Source organism: Heloderma suspectum, chromosome 2 (genome assembly GCF_057233095.1).
Source record: "Heloderma suspectum isolate Gila_16-S chromosome 2, 16-S_ref, whole genome shotgun sequence".
Classification (NCBI taxonomy): domain Eukaryota; kingdom Metazoa; phylum Chordata; class Lepidosauria; order Squamata; family Helodermatidae; genus Heloderma; species Heloderma suspectum.
Window position 1 is genome coordinate 104,343,312 of NC_139459.1, and position 20,824 is coordinate 104,364,135.

The 20,824-nt window shown below is 40.3% G+C and overlaps 1 protein-coding gene across 6 annotated transcripts in view; it reads right to left on the minus strand.

Moving 5' to 3' along the window:
• RFX3 (regulatory factor X3) overlaps window positions 1-20,824 on the minus strand; it is a 172,833-nt gene that overhangs the window by 20,652 nt on the left and 131,357 nt on the right. For all 6 annotated transcript variants that reach the window (XM_084834413.1, XM_084834412.1, XM_084834411.1 and 3 more), the window contains 6 exons: window positions 13,475-13,596; window positions 11,798-11,910; window positions 10,042-10,157; window positions 9,457-9,611; window positions 889-986; window positions 41-190 (listed from right to left, as the gene is read on the minus strand). In XM_084834413.1, the coding sequence (XP_084690539.1) occupies window positions 41-190; window positions 889-986; window positions 9,457-9,611; window positions 10,042-10,157; window positions 11,798-11,910; window positions 13,475-13,596 (754 nt within the window). The remainder of the gene's footprint in view (window positions 1-40; window positions 191-888; window positions 987-9,456; window positions 9,612-10,041; window positions 10,158-11,797; window positions 11,911-13,474; window positions 13,597-20,824) is intronic.

Genomic DNA, 20,824 nt, shown 5'->3' on the forward strand with positions numbered 1-20,824 from the left:
AACAACGTGCCCATATGCATTCTGTAAACTTCCACCATACCTGGACATTGGCAAAATCAACACGATTGAGGTCATTGAGCATCTGGTTGATTTGAGAAGTGTTCTGCAGTACAGCACGGGCTGCCTGAGCCAGATGATTAAGAGATGTGTATCTTCGCAGAGTCTGAGCAAAGGCACTTACAGCGGCAACCTACAAAGAATGAAGAAAAAGGCCTGACATAACACTCTCACAGGACAGAGACTGGCCAGCAAATTTTACCAAGGTCTTGTCTTTACTGAGCATTCTTCACCCAGCTATTCGTAGAAAGAATGCTGATGAGAGTGGGGAAGCATCGTGGATATGATAACACATGCACAATACAGCCACATCTGCCAGAAGTCTTGCTCTGTGCCATTCATTCTTTTTATGGGACAAGGTAATTAAAGACAAGAGTTCTGCATAGGGGATTGAAATGGACAAGATCCAAAAAGCATGAAGTCCACAAGAATTCACATAATTCCTCCCCACACACAGTGCCATGTCTTAGCAACTTCTGACAGATGTTTTGCCAGTTTACAGCTAGGAACTAAACAACCAATGAATGCAGTATTCAATTACATGACATGTAAAGTCCTTCAATAGGATAATTTTAGATATTTTTAGATGAATTGTAAGTTTCCAGTAATAATTAAAGAATGTCATAGATTACTAAAACCCATTTAGTATATATAAAATATTTCATATTAAATTAAGGCTAAATTTTGCATGATTTTGTTTTAAAGGGACGTTTTTGACATTGGATCGTATACTTGTGTCACAGAGAGCTTAAAAATGATGCCTTCCTAATTTTTCATAACGCCGTTTTTGATCGACATGATTTAGAAGGCGAAAGTAACTCTTTATCTTACCTTGGTTTGAATCATTCTCTGTGGAATATTGTTCATGGCATTGGAAAGCCAACCTTCAAGGCTTTTTGCAAAATTGCGAATGGCTTGGGTCAAGGCACCTATGCATGAAAGAATACAAAACAAATGAAAAAAAAAGTCAAGGCATGTGTGTATTGAAAGACTTATGTCCTTGAATACTACAACTACATAGTAGATTGAGGGAGTAACTGCTAATGCATAGTACTAATCACTGTAGGGACAATGAATAGAATACCATAGAGAATTAAAGGTAGTACTGTATTGGCTCAACATGCCTATAGAACAGTGAATACTTGGCCATGGTCTGGTTCTCACTGAGGAGGTAAATGTGTGTCTGGCCTGTGTCACTTCAGACTGCAAGTAGGAGCTATTTTGTATGGAAGAGCATTCAATCATGTGAGTCCCCGCATGCAGTCTGAAGTGGTATAGCCCAGACACAGGTTCAGTTCCATATATACAAACTAGGCCCCAAATAAGGGTCAACAATATATTACAGTGCAATTCTACAACAGGTAAGAGAATACATACATGACAATGTAACTCCAGACTGTAAGTATATCATTAGATGAAGGCACTTGCTCCTGCTGTGGAGTTACAGTGTAACCAGCGTTTTAGTAGAGTTGGGGCTCGCAGGGTGAGAGCACCAGGACTTTTTGATTAGCAGGGACAATGACATCATCTGCCACCCCCCACCCCCTGGCAAGCTTCCTATTCTCTCTGTGATTAGCTGCAATCCTCACAGTAGCTGGGTGGGATGGATTTTCCCACGAACAACAAAAATACTGCAGTGAGCGGTCCCTCTAGTAATGCAGAGTATTTTGGGGTGGGCTTGTCTTGAATAGGTAATTAAGACCCATTACTTTTACAAAAGACCTGCTCCTGATGGAAAATTGGTTTGTTGTTATGGATCAAGGGACTCTGGGTGGGGACATGGATATGTGGAATGTAATGATAGGTGGCTGCACTTCAAAATTTGCCACTACACCATTGAGTGTAAAAAGTCCTTGGCTCTTATCTGAGATTGCAGATTTTTATATTCACTTTTGAAAAGGTACAGTACTAACTTTTGGATCTGAGCTGTATGTGATTTAATTCTATGGAGAATTTCTATTGATTGTTTCAATACTAATTAATGTTACATACCATAATTTTAACTTCTATTGTGATTGTTGTGCTTTACAGCTAATGTCTTTATCTGGTTGTTAGAGTTTGGGGTGTCATTTGAATATTAACCTACATATTTGATAGCCACTGTCTGTTATTCTTAGACACATACAATTAAAAGGTTTTTATCAATGTTTTAAAATGCATTAAAATACTAAGTTTTTAAAACCTAGCATGCAAAACTAACCCCAACCATTCAGTGACTTCTTAAATATATATGGAACAGACACAAACACAGACTCGCTCACCCTATGACCATAATTCAGGGAGCTAACTGAGGTGTATTCAAGAGTTTATGCACAACAAATAAGATTTTTCTTTCAACAGCAGATCCTTATCACCACAGGTCAATCATAACATAAGCACACACTCTCACATACAATCAGAAACTGCTTTAGAACCTTCTCTGTGAATCAAAAGTGCTTTGCTGTTAGAGGAGTCTGTTCTTTAAGTGACAGAAGTACAAATCTCTGCTGAGGGCCTGAATCTAGTCATGTAGTTCCCTGGGCTGTGGCTATGTCTAGCATTTTTACAGAAGGCCAGAAATTACTAAAGTAATATTTTTGTGCTTATATTTACCTCAAGTTTAAAGCTCCAGAATGTTTCAATATTCCAGTTCAAACACCTTTTTCTCCTATTGTTTTTAGGAGCAGCTTGAACTTGTAACACCATTTCTATACTAAATCTAGTCATCAGCATGAAGTCTGTACATCCCAAACATATACCATACACTTAACAGATTGGAATGAGAGTAAACTCCTATCATGGAATGGCACTGAATTTTGTCTTGCAGTTTCTCAGGAACTAATTAAGCATTCAACACAGGCATTGAGCTCTATCATATTGTTTTAATAAAAAACATGGATGCTAGCTTATAACATATGAGTACCTTCCCAGTTTAAGATACATGGTGGAACAAAGATATATGTGAAGGCATTTACACTGGAATACATAAATAGGAATTCTGAAATTAAAATTTGGCTCCTTATTTCTCATTAGATCTAACTGATATGAGAGATATAGTTGTCAAAACTAGTGTCTAAAACTGCCTTCCCCAATCTGGTGCCCTTCATATGCTTTGAACTACAACTCCCAATATTTCTGTACTTTGGTCATGCTAGCTAAGGCTAATGGCAGTTGAGGTCCAAAACATCTGGAGAGCACCAGGTTTGGGAAGGCTGGTCTAAAATGTGAAAGGAAACAAGCAGTGTCAAAGGAATAACAAAAAGAGATAATCATATATACTAACAGCAATGTCAATTCTCTAAGTGGCAGCCCTTATACAATAAAAACGGTGCCATCCACGCACAAGAGGGAGTTAGCAAGGTTAGGGGAATACCAGCGGTGGCTGAAGTGCTAAGAATCTTGTAAAATAACCCCCAACTAGCCCCCCGCCCAACTCCCCAAACAGTCAGACGACTGAGTGTGTTCAATGGCCATGGAATGCTGACTGACTGAAGAGAAAAAAAACAAAACAGAAAACTGAGTGGGAGGGGAATGGAATGGAGTATTCTGGAGGAGGCCATGGCTGATTGACCACAACAGTGAACAAGAGCACTCCACACTGCAACCTTTTGTTACAGGTCCCATTTTTTCTCTCTATTTCTAAGGTTCAGGTGTGAATGCTATTACTTATGCAGTCAAAGCAGCAGCACTCATGCACAAGAGGGAGGTATGAGCAGGCTTGGGGGAATCCCAAGGTTTGCAGAAGTACAAACAAATCTTTTCAGAAAAACTCTAAGTGGGATACCCACAAAAACAGTCTAAATGGGAAAACATTGCTGACTGACTGGAACAATGAACAGGAACATTCTACAGTGCAGGTCCCACTTGTAACTTTCTGTAACTGGGATCCAAAGGGCCATGCTTCCCATCTGTCTCTCTGCACCCCCTCCAAATTCTAGGTGACCTCTGATAGCCACTGAGTGAGGTACAAGGGAAAATTGGGCATGTGTGCACATACATGCACACCCTCTGCATATGCAAGTGCTTCTATAGGTCCTGGCCTACATAAAATGTGAATAGCAACAACCCCTCTATGCACAACACAACATACTACAGTAAATAAAAGCTAAACGCTAGCTAAATATTAATCACTGAGATTAAATATTTACTATTAATCACTAGTGCTAAAACTAGTCATATTAATTGCCCATTAGAAATATACTTTGCTTTAAAAAAAAATGGCATGAATAGTAAAGTTTAACTACAAATGAGGACTGAATAGCTCTATACAAGCTTCCATGAAATAATCATTCTAGTAAACATACACTGATTTCTACAGAGATATCTGACAACTGACATATAGCTTTATATCAACTGGAAGGCTTAATTTTATACATCTTCCACATATAGATATTGTAGATACAAGCCACTTACACAGGCATATGGCCACAGTCTTATTAAAATGGAAGAAACAGTAGGATAATGCCTTTATCAAGACCAACTAAAAAGCTACAAAGTAATTATGTTGAAATTTGGCCATAATAAAAATCCAGTGGACTAAATATCAAGGAGGTGGAGCCCTTCCCCCAAACCTCTTGCCTGACATCATCTACCACACCACGCCCATCTTTTCTTTCTCTGTGCAGAGAGGGGCACAGAACAATATGCCTTTCTCTGCATGGAAAAAAGAACTCAAGGCGGAGCTGGGAGGAGTGATTCCTCCAAGTGCAGGCCAAGTCAGGCACCTCCTTTGCCTGCTGCTTGCCATCCCTATTAGGGCAGTGAGGGCTGTGTGAAGGGAAGAGATCTGGCTGACACTTGGGAGGAGCCATTTCTCCAAGAAGCTGCCAAATCAGGCATTGCCTTTGCCCACCATCCACCATCCTGACTGGGACGGCGAGCAGCATGCAATGGGAAGGGATTCAATTAGAGCTTGGAGGAGCCATTCCACCAAGCATTGTCCAAGTCAGGCCAATTTGGGCGGTGAACGGCATGTGAATGGAAGGGAATCAGCCGACACTTAGAGGAACCCTTCCAAGCACCATCTGAGTTCGTTTCTCTGTGCAGAGAGAGGAACAGAGCTCCCATCTCTCTCTTTCTGCACAGAGAAATGTAAAAATGAATGGGGATGATGTCAGAGGAGAGGGTAGAGCCTGGAAGAGGGGTGGGCCTGTAGAGGTTCCCCTGTGGGCCAGACGTTCCCCACTGCTGATTTAAGGGTACTAAACGTTTTTATATAAAAGCAGTACTGAACAAAACAGCACCAACCTGCTTTCAAATTAAGTACCACAGAGTGGTAGGAAGAAATAATAAGAAAAGAGAATGCGAACAGTCATAAAAGGAATTTAGCATTCGTAAACAAAGTTCTTTTCAACTACCAGAAATAAATCACTCAAAAAGCACAAAGCATTTTGTATGTTTCTAAAGATTTCAAGAGGGGTCTTATTTCATGTTAATCCAAAACAAATTCTTTGACCACCTTTGTTTAAACCCAATGAATGCCTCTAGGTTTGTATCAGGCCTTTAATACTAAAGGATAATTCTATAACAAGTATAAGAAAAATGTTCAGTTTTCTTGACACTCATGTTTGTTAAGGTGCTTGGTAAGTACAAAAAGCCTTAATGTTGCATTCTTTGAAGCTGGAGTGACTAATATACAAGAAAGCTACTCTGGAGAGCAACACTGTCACCTCAGCTTCACAATGTGAGAAAATTGCGTGAGCTGCATTTGATTTAATATAGCACATGCAGGCTGTTAGTGGCTAATACTTTTGTAGTAGCAGTTTCATTAGCAATCTGATGTTCAGAGTAAAAAAATCATGCTTCCCTGTAGTAGCATAGAACTGAAACGTTGTCAATATTATTGCTCAATGCCCTCAGATTTTCTGTAAATTTTCTGCTCCCCCACTCCAGATCACTTAAAAAAAATTGATATCATACAAGCTGCTTTCCAATTGTCTAATAGGGAGGCCAATTTTAGTGGCAAGTTGGTTTTTTTTCTTTTCTTTTCTAAACAGGATTTCACATTTGACCTCCTTAACTATATGGTTCTGTAGCCAGGGATGTGGTGATTTGTTAATCAGTCAATTATTTATCATGTATTTATTACCTTAGTCCTAAAATATATAGACAACTTGTTCTGCAGTTGGGACTGATAAAAAATAATCCATTTAGTTTCTCTGTAAATTCCCTATCCTCCTACGCCTTTGTTGTCTAACAGTCCAACCACCTCCCTCACAGATTTCTGGCTTCTGATGTATTTAAAGTTTTTAAAAATCATTTGTATTCATGTCTCTAGCAATATATTCTTCAAATATAGCCAGATAACACTGCGATATTTGCCTATACCATCTTGGATAATTGGTTAGAAGTGAAACAGAGGAAGATCTACGGAACTACAGAGGGAAGAAGCTGACTGGTGTTCCTGGAATGGAAGAAATGGAAAGAAGAGATGAGGGGGAGCCTAAGATACTGGAACCAACTGGGAAACGAAAACATTAAAGAAGGGTTTACATATAGAATGTGGAATGTCAGCCAAATAGGGACAGGAATAAAGAATGAATGGGCCTTTCTTGTGTTCAGAGGGCAGTGCAGGTTTAGGGCCCGACTGAAGACAGTGGGCATTCATAGATAAAAGCCAGGTCTTGTCTGACTCAGGGTTCTCATCTTGATATTCATGGTTTACCAGAGGCATTTGATATGTAATAGAACCGGGGGGAGGGGGGGCTTACAGTTTAAGTAAAATAACACTAATAAAACTTCCTAGGAGAACCTAAGGCAAGAGCATGAAACTCAAAGGGACTGGACCAAACTCCCCACCCAGCAGATGCCCACAGGGCGCATTCATACACTTCTCACAGAACACAGGCAATTACACTCAAATTCAGAATCGAAGTATCATCAATTCCATCTCAATTAGACTCCTAACATCTGAAAAATGATTCCAGATTCCAAGCCCTGCTCCCTTCCCACATGCCACTAAATCTTTGCCCAAATCCTCCTGCTGACCAATATTGCTTCCTCCTCTACCACCACCACCACAATCCTGGCAACCCAAATGTCTGCCATTTTAAGCTCCTTTTCTGTTGGCCCCAGGCTATTGCCATGCGTTCTGCTCCTTCTCACATGGGTTCAAAAGCTGGCAAATTGCAAATGCCACACTCCATTCTGTTCCTCTTCTTATCCTATTTGTTGACACTGTTACTGTTATTATAGAGGACGGGAGAGAGGCTAATGTTTTGGCCACTGGCAAATCAGCCTCCTTGCCCTACTAAGGGTACCAATTTCCTATCCCTGAATACAGTTCAATAATGTGTACAGAGTGCAGTAAGACTTCCCAATGTGGTCTATGGCACCCCTAGAGTCCTGATAATGCTCTTGGAACTTTCTGATGTAAGATTAACATGTTATTCCAAAGAAAGGTTAAAAAGAAGTCAGTCTTGATAAGAGGAAAGTTTTGCTTGTTTTGTCATATTGACTAACAAGTGTCATGAACACATCTTGCTTATGCATCGGGGACAGATCTGGTTTTCTGAAATACTGGTTGATTCTGTAAGTTTTAAAACAGGAATCCAAAGACCTACTTCATCATTCTCGAGGAAACTGACCTTAAGATATCCCCAAAATTATGTTATCTTGAATCAATCTCTTTTCTCCTTTAGCCACAGGATTATCCAAGTCTCTTGCCACTCACAAAAATGGCCTAATGCTGGGAATATGCTAGGGCTCAATAAAATACAATGAGGACAAGTGGTAGACTGGAAAACTACTTGTAAGAAGCAAAAAAGATGAGCACGGACCAACTCCTGATTATTTGTAGATACCTCAGGAATGTTTATCTACCTACAGTATGTGGAGTTGCTAATAGTTACATGAGTTAAAGCTCAGAGCAAAAAAACAAAGAGAAAATCTGAATGTTCTGGGCATGTCAAACACTAGGGGTGGGGTGTCATCCAGATCAGTCTCTGGACTACAACAAATGCTAATATACAAATAAATTTGCAATAAAATACTTTATGTCTGTTTGCTTTCACTGTACTGTTTAAAAGATACATAATCTTGTGTATATCAACTCTATGTTTCCAAAAAATGCAGAGTACATATTTGACATTTGGACTGTGTTCTATAAGAACACCCAAGTTGCGCCACAAGTAATATAAATAGTAAGACTTTATTTTGTCTCATTCGTAAGAGAAGGTTAGTAGCGTGTTCTTGCATAGTTGGATATGCATGTTTTCTGAATAAATTGTAACTATAATAGTTAACAGCATTTATAATGACTTGAAGAGAAAATAGCTTTGTTCGCTACATGTCTCTTTAAAGCATGAGTGCATTTAACTGAACTACAAAATAACTGTTCAGGGAAAGAACCCAATACTAGCGCAGTTATATGGATTCCCCCCGCCCCCTGTAGAAACTACTAACCATAATTGTTGATGGTAAATAAATTCATAAGTATTTATCATGGTGCCCAGGACACATATGTTTTATAATGGAAATCCTTTGCTAGAATCCACAATAAATCAGCTTTCTCTATGAAACAACAAACTACACTGCATGGGTCTGAATAATTTTATTTCTGAAAAGAAAACTCTCTTATCAAAAAGAACAATTTGATCATGGCTAGCTAGCTAAAGTATAACATTTGCAATTTGATGCTGAGTCTGTGTTGCGAGACATGCCTGGAGTTTTAAAATAGAAGACTGAGAGACAGTAAAGGTAAAGAAAGTAAAGAAAATGTTTGCTCTACATTTCTAACAATACAGTTGACTAATAAGATGTACAATGTATTAATCCCAGCAAGTCTCTTAGAAGTAACATCTTAAGGTGGATTCAAACATTCGGCTAACATGTCTGGGCTACATGTCATTGAAAAGTTGCTTTTTGGTGGAACATTACCACTGACATGTTACTTAACCGGGCATGTACCAATACACGTTAGTTCCTCAGCTTGCTGAAGTTAGTGAAAAACCAAAGTTGACATAAACAGCCTTCAATGTTTTGGAATGTATGGTACAGACCAGAGGAAAAAGTTCAAAATAATGGCTTCAATCCAGCATAGCACAAGCTGCAGGGGAGGGAAAATCCCTTCTGCCAGTGGTTTCTGTTCTGCTGGCAGAAGGACATGGTTGGATTTAAGCCATTCTTTTGTTATGAAATATAAAGTGTGCATTGCTGTGCCAGAAAAAAGTACAGTTCAAATAAGTATGTGCCAGAAACATATTGAAACCTAATTTTGAAAAAACACAGAATTGTCAAGTCTTACTTTTAGTTTAAACACAGTCTTTATTATTGTAGAATATACCTTTCTACACTGTAAATAAAAGTGACTGCACCCACACTGCATCTGTAGTCTGTAAAGTAACTCCTAAAGGGTTCCTTGGCACAAGATCACCAGAAGAAAAAAAAATCCTTACAAGACGTCATCTATATTCAACTTACTAGGAATAGGTCTAAGGACGTCAGGAATGAGAATCTCCACCAAAGCCTGGTACATCACATGGTCACAGTTACACATCCATTTCAGAATTGACTCATTTTTGCACAGAGTAATCAGCTTTGCTTTCGGAAGTCGACTTTCTATTTCACTCAGATTGCTGGTGTGAACAAATGTATTAAATGAATAAATGAAAATGCATTTACATGAAGATAAAAAAGAACAATGGACTTCAAAGCTTTTTTAAATAAAACATTAGACATGTCTGAAACATGTCCAACTGCCATGAGGCACTTTGTGTTGTAATGGCTGATATATGGCCTTCAGAGTTTTAGCCAAAGAGCACCATTTTATGCAGCAGTGATAAGAATGGTCTTTGGATTGGATATTATTTCATGAGAAAATAACTGGGCCCTATTCACCTAAAATAAATTGGTATGCATACAAATATATACTGCACTTATCATAACAAATGACAAATTAATCTAGCAATTAAAGAGATAACATTCCTACTTAGTATGTAAAATTTAGATTGTTATTTTATTGGAAAATTGCACTAAAGTCATAAGCTCTGAGAAGTAATGACTAACCTTGGTTCAGTAATAGTAGTGCCATCAGTTGTTGTCGAAGGAGAATAGCGCCAGAAAGTCTGCCACAATTTTTCTATTAGGCTAAACTGAAGGTTCACTACAACATCCAATATTGCCTAAAAATCCAAAGCAGATACAGATATTCTTTTACTTAATGAATGAAAAATATTGAACACTGTGACAGCAACCATAAACACACAAAGGGAGAAGGGTGCAATCCTATGCCTGTTTAGACAGGGAAAAGTCTTACAGCTCCCGGCATTCCTCAGACAGCCATGCTGGCTGGGGAATACTGGGAGTTGGAGGACATTTTTTCTTGTGTAAACAGGCATACGATTGCGCCCAATGTCCCACTGAATTCAGTCTTCCTTCTGAGTAAACATGCCTGGATTGCATGTTTTTAAAAAATAATTAAAACGGAATTTAAAAAAAAATATTATTGGGACCAGGACACAGATCTCTTAGCTAGCTTTGGGGTTGCACCTTCCCCTTTAACTCTGCTCCTTTCTTGCCCAGAACAAATTTCCTCAACTCTTCTCTGGCTGACTAACCATAGTTAACATTTACGCTGTACTGACTTTAAATAGTTTTGAAGGTAATTTCAAAGCTTGGTTAACAGCAAAACAAAGCAAAGGTTGTTGCTGTTGTAAGCTTAACTATAGTTAAGGCCAGGGCAGAATTTGTGAAGCGGGGGTGGGAGGTGGGGCAATGACTGGAGAGAAATAGTTAAGGGACTCCGACATTAAGGATGCAATCCTATTCAGATAGGCGACTGCCTCTTAACTTGGAGGTTACCGCCTATCCAATGCAGGGCAGGAGCAGCGTGGAGAGGATTATCCCCTCCACGCTTCTCCTGCCCTGCATTTTCAGCTAGACAGCCGACTGCGGCTGTGTACGCAGGAGGGCAGAACGGGTGAGAAGGCTGCTGTATGACACGCTGGATTTTTTGTACAGGCATTTCCGCCCTCCCCACCCCGGAATGTCCCCAGACATGCCCCTTTTCGGTCGCTCCACACTCCTCTTGTGAGCATGGAGGACAGGGCTGTTCAGTGCTGCCTCTGAGGCAGTGCCAAAGTGGGGGGAGGTCGGTTCTCCGAGGTCGGTTCCCGGAAAACAAGATATCCTATGGCTGTCTAGCCGCTGTCTAGTGGCCATAGGGTTGCTTCCTCTGGGGATCATAGGTAAGAGATCAGAAGTGTGACATGTGCTCTGGCACTTTGGCTTTGCAGGCAGAATCCTATATGCACAAGAATAGGATTAATGCAATTTTGATACTATGTAATTTTTATCTTGCTTTTTCCAGAATCCAGCTGGTAGCTAACGTTAAAAATCAGGACCTCAACCTAAAGAACAGCATGAATCTCAGTGAGAATTTTGACTTACTTTACATAAATAGTAGCTTCTCAAGCTGCACAGCAAGTCACTCTGGAAACTAGGAGGGTGTTTCAAAAGCATTCTGCAATGTGGCACAGCGAATATACTGTTCAGAGTAGTAAGACAGTAATCTCAATAGGTGCAAACAAGCTTTTAAGCACACCTTAAAGTAGATCTCCAATCTCTGGCTCACAACTGCATCTTTTCAAACATACACATATTTGATATGTGAAACATTAGTTCTCTCCACAATATTCTGCTTTTCAAGCAAGAGATATTCTGAGAATATATCTGATGTATTATTGCCTCTCACATGAGGAAGTCTTGACTGCATGGGAGGGATTCTTACGTAAAACGGCTTTGTAGAATCCCTCTTCCTTACCTCACAATGCTCTCGATAGAGACTCTGCAATGACTTAATATCCTCAAAAGTAGTACCATCTGGCAGAGAAGAGATTTCAACTTCTCCGAACTCTGGAAGTGCTCGAGATGCATCTGTTTCCATGACAACACAATGGAAAAAGATATTGTAGACTGTGTCAATCACAGTTTAATTAGGAAAACATTGAATGATACAAAGAAATAAATATCAAAAAGGTCAAAGTATTGGACTGAAAACCAGGAAGGTATTAGGTTTTATTATAAGTTTAAGTTTGCAATTAAAAAGAAATCAAAGTTTTATACTTCTAAATTAAATATTTTAAGCAAAGGTAGCCAGATCTGCTCAATGTTATGTGCCCTATTCATAGGAATCACAGAATCACAGAACTGGAAGGGGCCGTGTGGGACATGTAGACCAATCCCCTGCTTGATGCAGGAAATCCAGGGACAAAGGGTCCCCAACAGATGGCTGTCCAGCCCCTGCTTGAAAAGGTCCAAATGAGGGTGAACCTATCACCCTTCTCAGGAGTTGGTTCCATTGTCAAACTGCTTTTACCATCAAGACATTTCTCCTATGTTCAAATGAAATCTATACTCCTGTGACATAAGTGACATTAAAGGCAGCCGCCAGTGTGATCGCATCACTCCTGTGCTGAAGGAGTTGCACTGGTTACCAGTTGTTTTCTGGGCCAAATTCAAGGTGTTGGTCTTGACCTTTAAAACCCTATATGGTTCCAGCCCAGCCTATCTCAAGGAGCGCCTCCAACAACACCAGACAGGTCACTTAACAAGATCAGCCTTGGATGGTCTTCTCTCTGTCCCATCAGCCAGGAGAGCTAGGCTGGTGAAGATGAGGGAGAGGGCCTTCTCTGTGGTGGCCCCCACTCTGTGGAACTCCCTCCCTAGGAAACTCCGCCATGCCCCCTCTTCAATGAGCTTCTGCCACACACTGAAAACTTGGTTATTCAGGCAGGCATTTGGGGGTGGGTTAGGGTATTTTTAAATAATGTTTTAATGTATAATTTTACTGTTCTAAATTGTACCGTTGTACATCACCCAGAGTGGCTGGGTGACCAGCCAGATGGGCAATTAAGATTTAATAAATAAATAAAAATAAATAAAGTCCATTACATTTATTCCTGACCTCTTGGGTAGCAGAAAACAAGTCTTTGTCCTCTTCTACGTAGCAGCCTTTCAGATATTTGAAGAGCGCTATCATGTCACGCCCAGTTTTCTTTAACGTCCCAATAATCCTAAGTTCCGCTATGCTGGATCAGACCAATGGCCAATCAGTCCAGCATTCTGTTCCCAGCGTCCAACCAAATGTCTGTTGGGAAGCCTGCATGTAGAATGTAAGTGCAATAGCACCCCATCGCTCATGTTCCCCAGCAACTGGTATTGGGTGGCATGCTGCCTCTGATACTGGAGGTAATATATAGCCATCCTGACAGTAGCCATTGACAGCCATATGCTCCATGAATTTGACTAACTCCTTTCAAAGCCATTTAAGTTGGTGGCAGTGCTGTAACTTCTGGTAACAAATACCATTATTTAACTCACTGTGAAACAGCCCCATTAAATGCAATGGACAATTTCAAGAGCACCTTTGTATCTCAGCCAAAGGCCATACTAGCTCTTTTTCGCCTTTGGATACCTGTATAATATACTTCTCACATACCCAAAAACTGTTGATGATGCTGACTTTGGGCAATTACAGTTTGTTCAACAGATGTGCCTGTCTGCTGACCACTAGTCGTGAAACTGTCTGCGACTCCATCCACTTTCTGCATAGGCTTGTACCTAAAATATATTATAGATTTAACATAAGACAAGATTATCCCTTCTTTCTCTATCTCTTCCAAATGAATCATCATGCAGCACAACCTTTCAGCTTTAATTGCTATGCATTTTAGATACATTCCCTTTGTCTCCAACAGTATTCTTACCCCATAAAGTTGTTTTCAGCAATGTTTTGTGGCACACTCCATAAGGTTAGCAATAAAGAGAAGGTAACGATCTTAGTTTTCTGTGTCACCACTCATTCTCTGTACCACATTTCCTCAGCTGTCCAAAGTAAGTTACAACATTTGCTTTCCATAGGAATTAAATCTGGGAAGAAGTACTACACTTATAATGCATGTAGCTAGGACGGTTACAACTGGTTTTGAATTGCTTTAATACTACACTACATCATAAGAAAATAGACTATTAGGTAATTAAAATAGTGCTGAATTACCCCAGATTTTGGGGAGTCACTCAAATTGCAGATGTCAATTCTAACCCAAACATCATCAGGCTATTTATTTAAAATGCATGCGGTTATACAGCTCTGTGTTCTCTATCATATGTCTCTTGATTAATGAAGTTAGTTTAATTAGTAATTCAAACCATTAACTAAAAAATATTGACTCTGAAGTAATGTTAAAACCGCTTTAAGGCTACAATAGTTTATCACAATAAAGATTTTTCAGGATTTTAGGAAAACTAGTTGAAATACAACAACCAACTTAATCCAGAATTTTTTAATCAATCTCTCCCCTGCATTTTATGGTAGCGAATGGTCTGATCTTTGGAAAAGGCAAGCACACATACAAAAAGTAGTGGTTGCTGCAGGAAGCAGGGACTTAATTTTAGTAATAGATATGTTTAGCAAAAGTTATAGTGAAGAACAGTGATCAATAAAACGATGTTGACTCAATACAAGTCTTATGTGGGCAGACAGAAGCTAAATTAGAAGTGAATCATTATTTTATAGCTATTTTTCACTGATAAGCCAAAAAATAATGTTTGCTATCCTTTGCAGATGTAGCACCTGAGCAGCTATAAGTATGAAAATAATGAGAGACCTATACATAACTAATCTTAACTATTATATGAATTATTTCTGAGGCGTTTTAACTTTCTACAACAATTTAAAATGTTGGAATAGGAAAAGATATACATGACATGGGTCTTTTTCAAGTAAATCTTCCTAGAAACTACTGAAGGAAACCCACAGAATTGTCTCCTGTGGATATTATGGCAATCTCAAATTATGGGGTGGCTGAGAAAGGATGTTAAAATGCCCCCAAATTTAAATGAGTTATATTTGCTTTCTTCAGTGAAAAAACAGAACATGTGTGCTTCCCACTGAAAATACTACTTCCAGCAATGCTGGAAGAAATTAAAAATAATATTGCTCCAAACAGATGGACTGTTTTAGGATGCTCTAATTGTATCTTCTGCAGAACAGCTATTCTGATCTTACTAGAGCCCTGCAGCTATTTTTTTTTTCAAATAGATATGTCTGTTTCAGATCTACCCTGGCTCCTTGGCCTCTCTGACTTTTCAGTTCCACCCACCCCATGATGTTTTGCTGCTTTTCTCAACCTCTTGTTTCCTCCATCATGCCTTCCTTTACTTCCCTGTTTCTAACATGGTGCCTAATCTTTCCTTGTTCCTTCAGCCACTAGACATCTTGATCTGGTTATTCTCAGCTGCCTCCTGAAACACCCTCACACCCATTCCTCCTCTTTCTACCAGTGGCTCTCAGTTTGCCAGCCAGTTATGTAGTTCCAAGTGACAGGTCCAATGCCTCATCTAGCCATGTTTCATGGGATTTATTTCAGTTAATCCAGCCTGATGACGTGGACAAAATACTCTCAGTTACGTGGGCAATCACACTGACCTCTGTCCTTATAGTTAATTAAGGCTAGCCAGTGAGGCATGACCAAGTGCGTCTGAGGTGTGGTCAATATGTTGTTGCATGAAAGAGTGTTATCTGCCATTTTGAAGGAGATGGTAATGCAACTACTCCTGAAGAAGCCCATCTTGGACCCAAGGATTTGTGACAGCTAACGCCTGGTCGGATACCCCATTTTTAGGGAAAGTGATTAAGATGGTTCTGATGGGGGTAGCTGCAGGTACTCTTGGATGAAACTGATTATCTAGACCTGTACCAGTCTGGGTTCAGGCCTGGTTTTGGTACTGAATCTGCCTTGGTTGCCCTGCTGGGTGACCTTTATTGAGTAAGGGGCAGGTCAAATGCAGCTTTGCTCTTCTTACGCAACCTCTTTGCAGCTTTCAATACCACCGACCATGGTATCTTCCTGGACTGGCTCAATGGGATGGGTATTGGGGCTACTGTACTTCAGTGGTTCTGTTCCTACCTATGGTTAGTCTCAGAGAGTTTTGTTGAGAGTGCAGTTTGGCCCCCTGGCACTTGGGCTATAGGGTGCTGCAGGGCACTATTTTGCACCCAGTGCTGTTCAACATCTATATGAAGCCATTGAGAATGGTCATTTGGGGATCTGAAGCAAGGTGTCATCAGTAAGTAGATAACACCCAGCTCTGTTTCTCTATAACATCTGAATCAGGTGTGGCCATGCAGGCTCTGGATGAGTGCTTGGACACAGTGGTGGGCTGGATGAGGGCCAATAAACTGAGTCTGAATCCTGGCAAGATGGAAGCACTGTGGGTAGGTGGGTCACGGGTCTGGGACTTGGTGGACTGGATGGGGGTGTACTCTCTCTGAAGGATCAGGTACCTAGTTTGGGGTGCTCCTCTATCCATCTTTGTCACTGGAGGCTCAAGTGGCCTTGGTAGCTAGGAGTGCCTTTTACTAGCTTTGGCTGCTACACCAGCTACAGCCATTCCTGGACTGTGATAGCTTGGCCACTGTAGTTCAGGCACTGGTAACCTCAACAATGGATTATTGTAATGTCCTCTTTGTGGAGCTACACCAGCTGGTGTAGAATACCGCTGTGAGGCTGCTAACAGAAGATGGCCTTTTCTGCTATGGCTTCCCAGCTGTGGAATGAGTTCCCTAGAGAGGTTCGGCTGGCACCTAAGTTGTACTCCTTTCAGTGTCAGGTAAAGGCCTTTTTATTTTCCCAGTGCACTCTAGTCTTTTAGCTTTGCTGTTTTAAATCTGTATTTTAAATCTCTGCATTGCTATAGGTTTTATTCTGGTTGTACTTTTATATTGTAGTATTAAGCTTTAAAATTTTTATATTGTTTTATGCTGTACTTTGTGGTTTTAATTTTTGTGAACCACTCAGATAGCTTTGACTATTGGGCAGTATAGAAATGAAATACTAACTAACTAACTAACTAACTAACTAAATGGGACCTCCTTTTGACATAATGTTACCTCTTTTGTAAAAGGACCACACTGGTTGCCAGTAAGCTACAGGGCAAAGTTTAAGGTTTTGTTGTTAACATATAAACCCCTAAACAACTTGGGACTAGGGTAACTTAGTGATCACCTGATTCTTTATATCCCTGCCTGACCTTTGCAAACTTCAGGAGCCCTTTCGATGGTGCTGCACAGTCCTGAGGTTCGCCTTAGGAGCACTAGTAGCAGAACATTTTGTGTTGTACTATCTGCCCTCTGGAATGCATTCCCAATTGACATCAGACAAGAGTCTACAGTTTTGACTTTTAGACATCTCCCTAAGACCCATCTCTTTATACAGGTTTTATCTGAGGTGTGACTCAGCCTCTTAGTTATAGTTTTATTAGTGGATCAGGGTTTTTTTGTTAGATTTTAGTGTTTATGTTGTCATTATGTTCACCACTTTGATAATTTTGTTGGGAAGCCATATGTACATTTGTGAAATAAATAAGCATTTCTCCATGTCACACTGCCTTTCAACTTCCCTGCTAGTGGCCTGATTATTCCTCCTCATAAGAATCTTTGAAAATGTACCAGAGCATCACAAATGTTCGACTAATAGAGGGATGTGCAGATCTGTGTTACAGGTGACAAGCCAGTTGTTGATCCTTTATAAAATAAGAAACTGTTTTGGCTTGGACCCAGATGATGTTAGTCACACCCTAGTCCCATTGAAATTAATGGAACAATTTAATCATTTCTAACTTAAGTCCCATTGATTTAAATGGGACTACAGCTTGACTAACTTAGTTTGGATCCAACTCTTCATTTTTACAGAGGGTATGGGAGTGGAGGGGGACAGTATTTTAACAGTATTTGTTAGAAATACTGCATGTTCTATGCTTCCCCTAATTAAGAAAATAGTGCTTGCAGTATTCCTTTCCCCACGATACCTGTCCTGGGCAATCAAATAACAGTAAATGGGAGAGAGGGTGTGTGTGAAGACTTCCTTGTCGTCTTCTAGCATCGTCATCAATCAAAACATGTATAAGCCTGAACACGCCTCACTAGATGAGAGATGGAAGGCATGTCAGTACTCCACCTGCTATCCCTGATCAAGGTACCCAAAACAACTGGGCTCAGGGGAACTGTGCATCTCCCCAGGTGGCTTCCTTTAGAATAACTCCAGCCTTATCACAGTCATATAAAAGCAAATATATAACTCCCAGTTTTGGGGAAAAAGAAGAAAAGCAAATGATTCATTCAACAACTATTAACCCACAAGCAAGAAAAAGTTAAAGGTGATCGTGATTATTAAATAAGTCCAGTTTTTAAAGCCTGAGCACAATCCAGACTTGATTATTAAATCTGAGTCTTACTTGGCTTCTTACCTCAGTTTCTCTGACAAATTATCCTCAGCAAGTGAAATTTGAAAATGTTATTTAGAATTACTGCTACATATTTATTCACTGCACTCATTCTAAAAATAGAGTGGACATGCACAGATATCTGGATGGGGATTTAGACGAATAATCAGATATCATTTTTGTGGTTTAAAAAGTGCTAGTCGTTTAAACATGGAAAATGGCAATCCTCCTAGAACTGCCTTGCTGCAAATGTTACAAGATGTTCCCAGCTGCTCTATAAGAGAATCTTTCAAAAGATAACAATTCCTGCAGTTGACAAGTAAATGGATATATGCCATTTCAGAGTAATTTATTTCAAAATGCAGTTACTCAGAAAGCCCTCCTCAGCTCACTGAGGATGCTGACCCAGTAATGTGACAAGTTAGACAGGATTCACCCATAACTACACCAAATGAACTGAAATGGAGATTCTGGAAGATCCAATGAAACCCTTTATACAGTACATATTTGATTTCAGGGCCACTTAACCAGAAGTTTATGCAATACGTAGGGGAGTCATGTTGCCATGTTTAAAAACTAAATAAAAGTACTGCTGTATACAAGGATCTCTTGCTCCTGCTTTTCAGGATTGAGGTTTCTGACCGGGCCAGGAGTCAAAATGTTTGTTGAATGATTTTGAATAATGCTAAATAACATTTTCAAATGCTGTTTGATGGCAATAGTTTGTCAAAGACAAACTGAGGTAAGAAATAGAATAAGAGTCTGTTTCACAACCAAACCATTTCACTCATTCCTCATAATATTTAATGGTACATGACAAAATTATTATACCTTGTAATAATGGCTGAAGGACAACATAAAGCATTCCCATGCAAGCATAACTCAGATGTAATTTACTGTCCTCCCTAATCCTGATTCCTTATTTTGCTGCACAACTACCAATGACTTTATCCCATTGTGGTCCACCATGGGTAACCCCCCCAGCCCTTCTTCCCACGCTACCACTTCGGCTGCTACTGCAGCTTTCCCAGAATGATTAGGCTCCCAATAAACCACCTAGCAGTTGTTTGGTGGGCTATGGGAGTCCAACTGCTCTGGGGAAGAGGGCACATGGGGGTGACTCTCCTCACATGCCTTCTTCCCCAGCACCAGCAGGCTCACGATGGCCCTTGAAACAGGTGTTTGGCAAGCTATGGGGAGCCAAATCATGCCGGCAAAGAGGAGGTGAGGGAACGATCTGACGGGCACCTTCATTCCCAGCACAATTGCACTGCTGGAGCCCAATTGTACTGTGAAAGAAGGTGTGCGGGGATGAGTCTCCCCATGTACACTCTTTTCCAGTATGACTGTGCTCCCTACGGCCCAATTGTGCTGGGGATGAATGTGCATTAAGTAGATTAATCCCCACACACCCTCTTCCCAATAGCTCACCAAACACCTGTCTGAAGCCCGCTGCTGCTAGGGAGGGACATGGGAGGAGAGCAGGCCCCGCATGCCCTCTTCTCCAGAACAAGTGCACTCCCAATAGCCCACTAAACTGTTTGGTGGACTGTTGGAAGCACAATTTAAATGGGGAAGATACATGGCATAATACACGGTCTTCTCTGTTTAAATGGTCTGGTTCCCCACCAGCTGACTGGTGTGGGGGAGAGGTGCAAAGTCCCCTCAGCATGCAGGAAGGGGAGGTGTAAACTTCCCCATCCTGGCCCGCTGAGATGGAGAGGAAATCCGTGTGCATGAGTGTGTGTTTGCATGCACACAAGTGTGCATGTGTGCGAGAGAGAGATTGAGACAGAGAGAGGGGGGGGGAGAATGCATGAGTGTATGTAAGTATGCATGGTGTGCATGCACTGGTACAGCCCGTGACCTACTGCCCATCCCAACTGTTTTGTCCCTTGGGGACAAAACAATTGCCCACCAACTGTTGCATAGTTGTGCTATGCAATCAAAAATATTTTTTTTGTTATATTAATATCCTAAACTTCACCCCAGGGCAGAGATCCCCAACATGGCGCCCCCTGTGTTTTTTTTAATATATACATACATGAATTTGTATATATGCATAGCAATGAATATATATGAAATGCATGAAACTTTCTAGACTTCAACAAAAGCGCACCAAATATCCAAATAACTATCTATTTGAAGGTGGTGTCTATATGCCACCCATTAAAATATTGAATCCGTGTAAGGTCCTCAATCCATTGCATTACAAGAGGTAAGAGTTTATCCTTCCAATGTTGTAATATGAGTCTTTTAGCTGTCAAAAGGGCGCGGAGAAGCAACTCACACTAACCATTTGTTAATTTCCATGAAGCAGGTAAATAATTTAAAAGAGCATGTACATCAGTGAATATTAAAAACTGTTCCAGTACAAAATTTATCTGTGTAATAACCTCCTCCCAAAAAGATGCTACTGGACTTTGCCAAAACATATGTTTAAAAGAAGCATTCACTGTATTGCAACTGCCAGCAATTAGCCAAATTAGACAAACCCTTATTAAAGAGACATTGCGGTATCCAATAGACATGAAACAAAAGCTTTTGCTGAATAAGATGCAGCCTA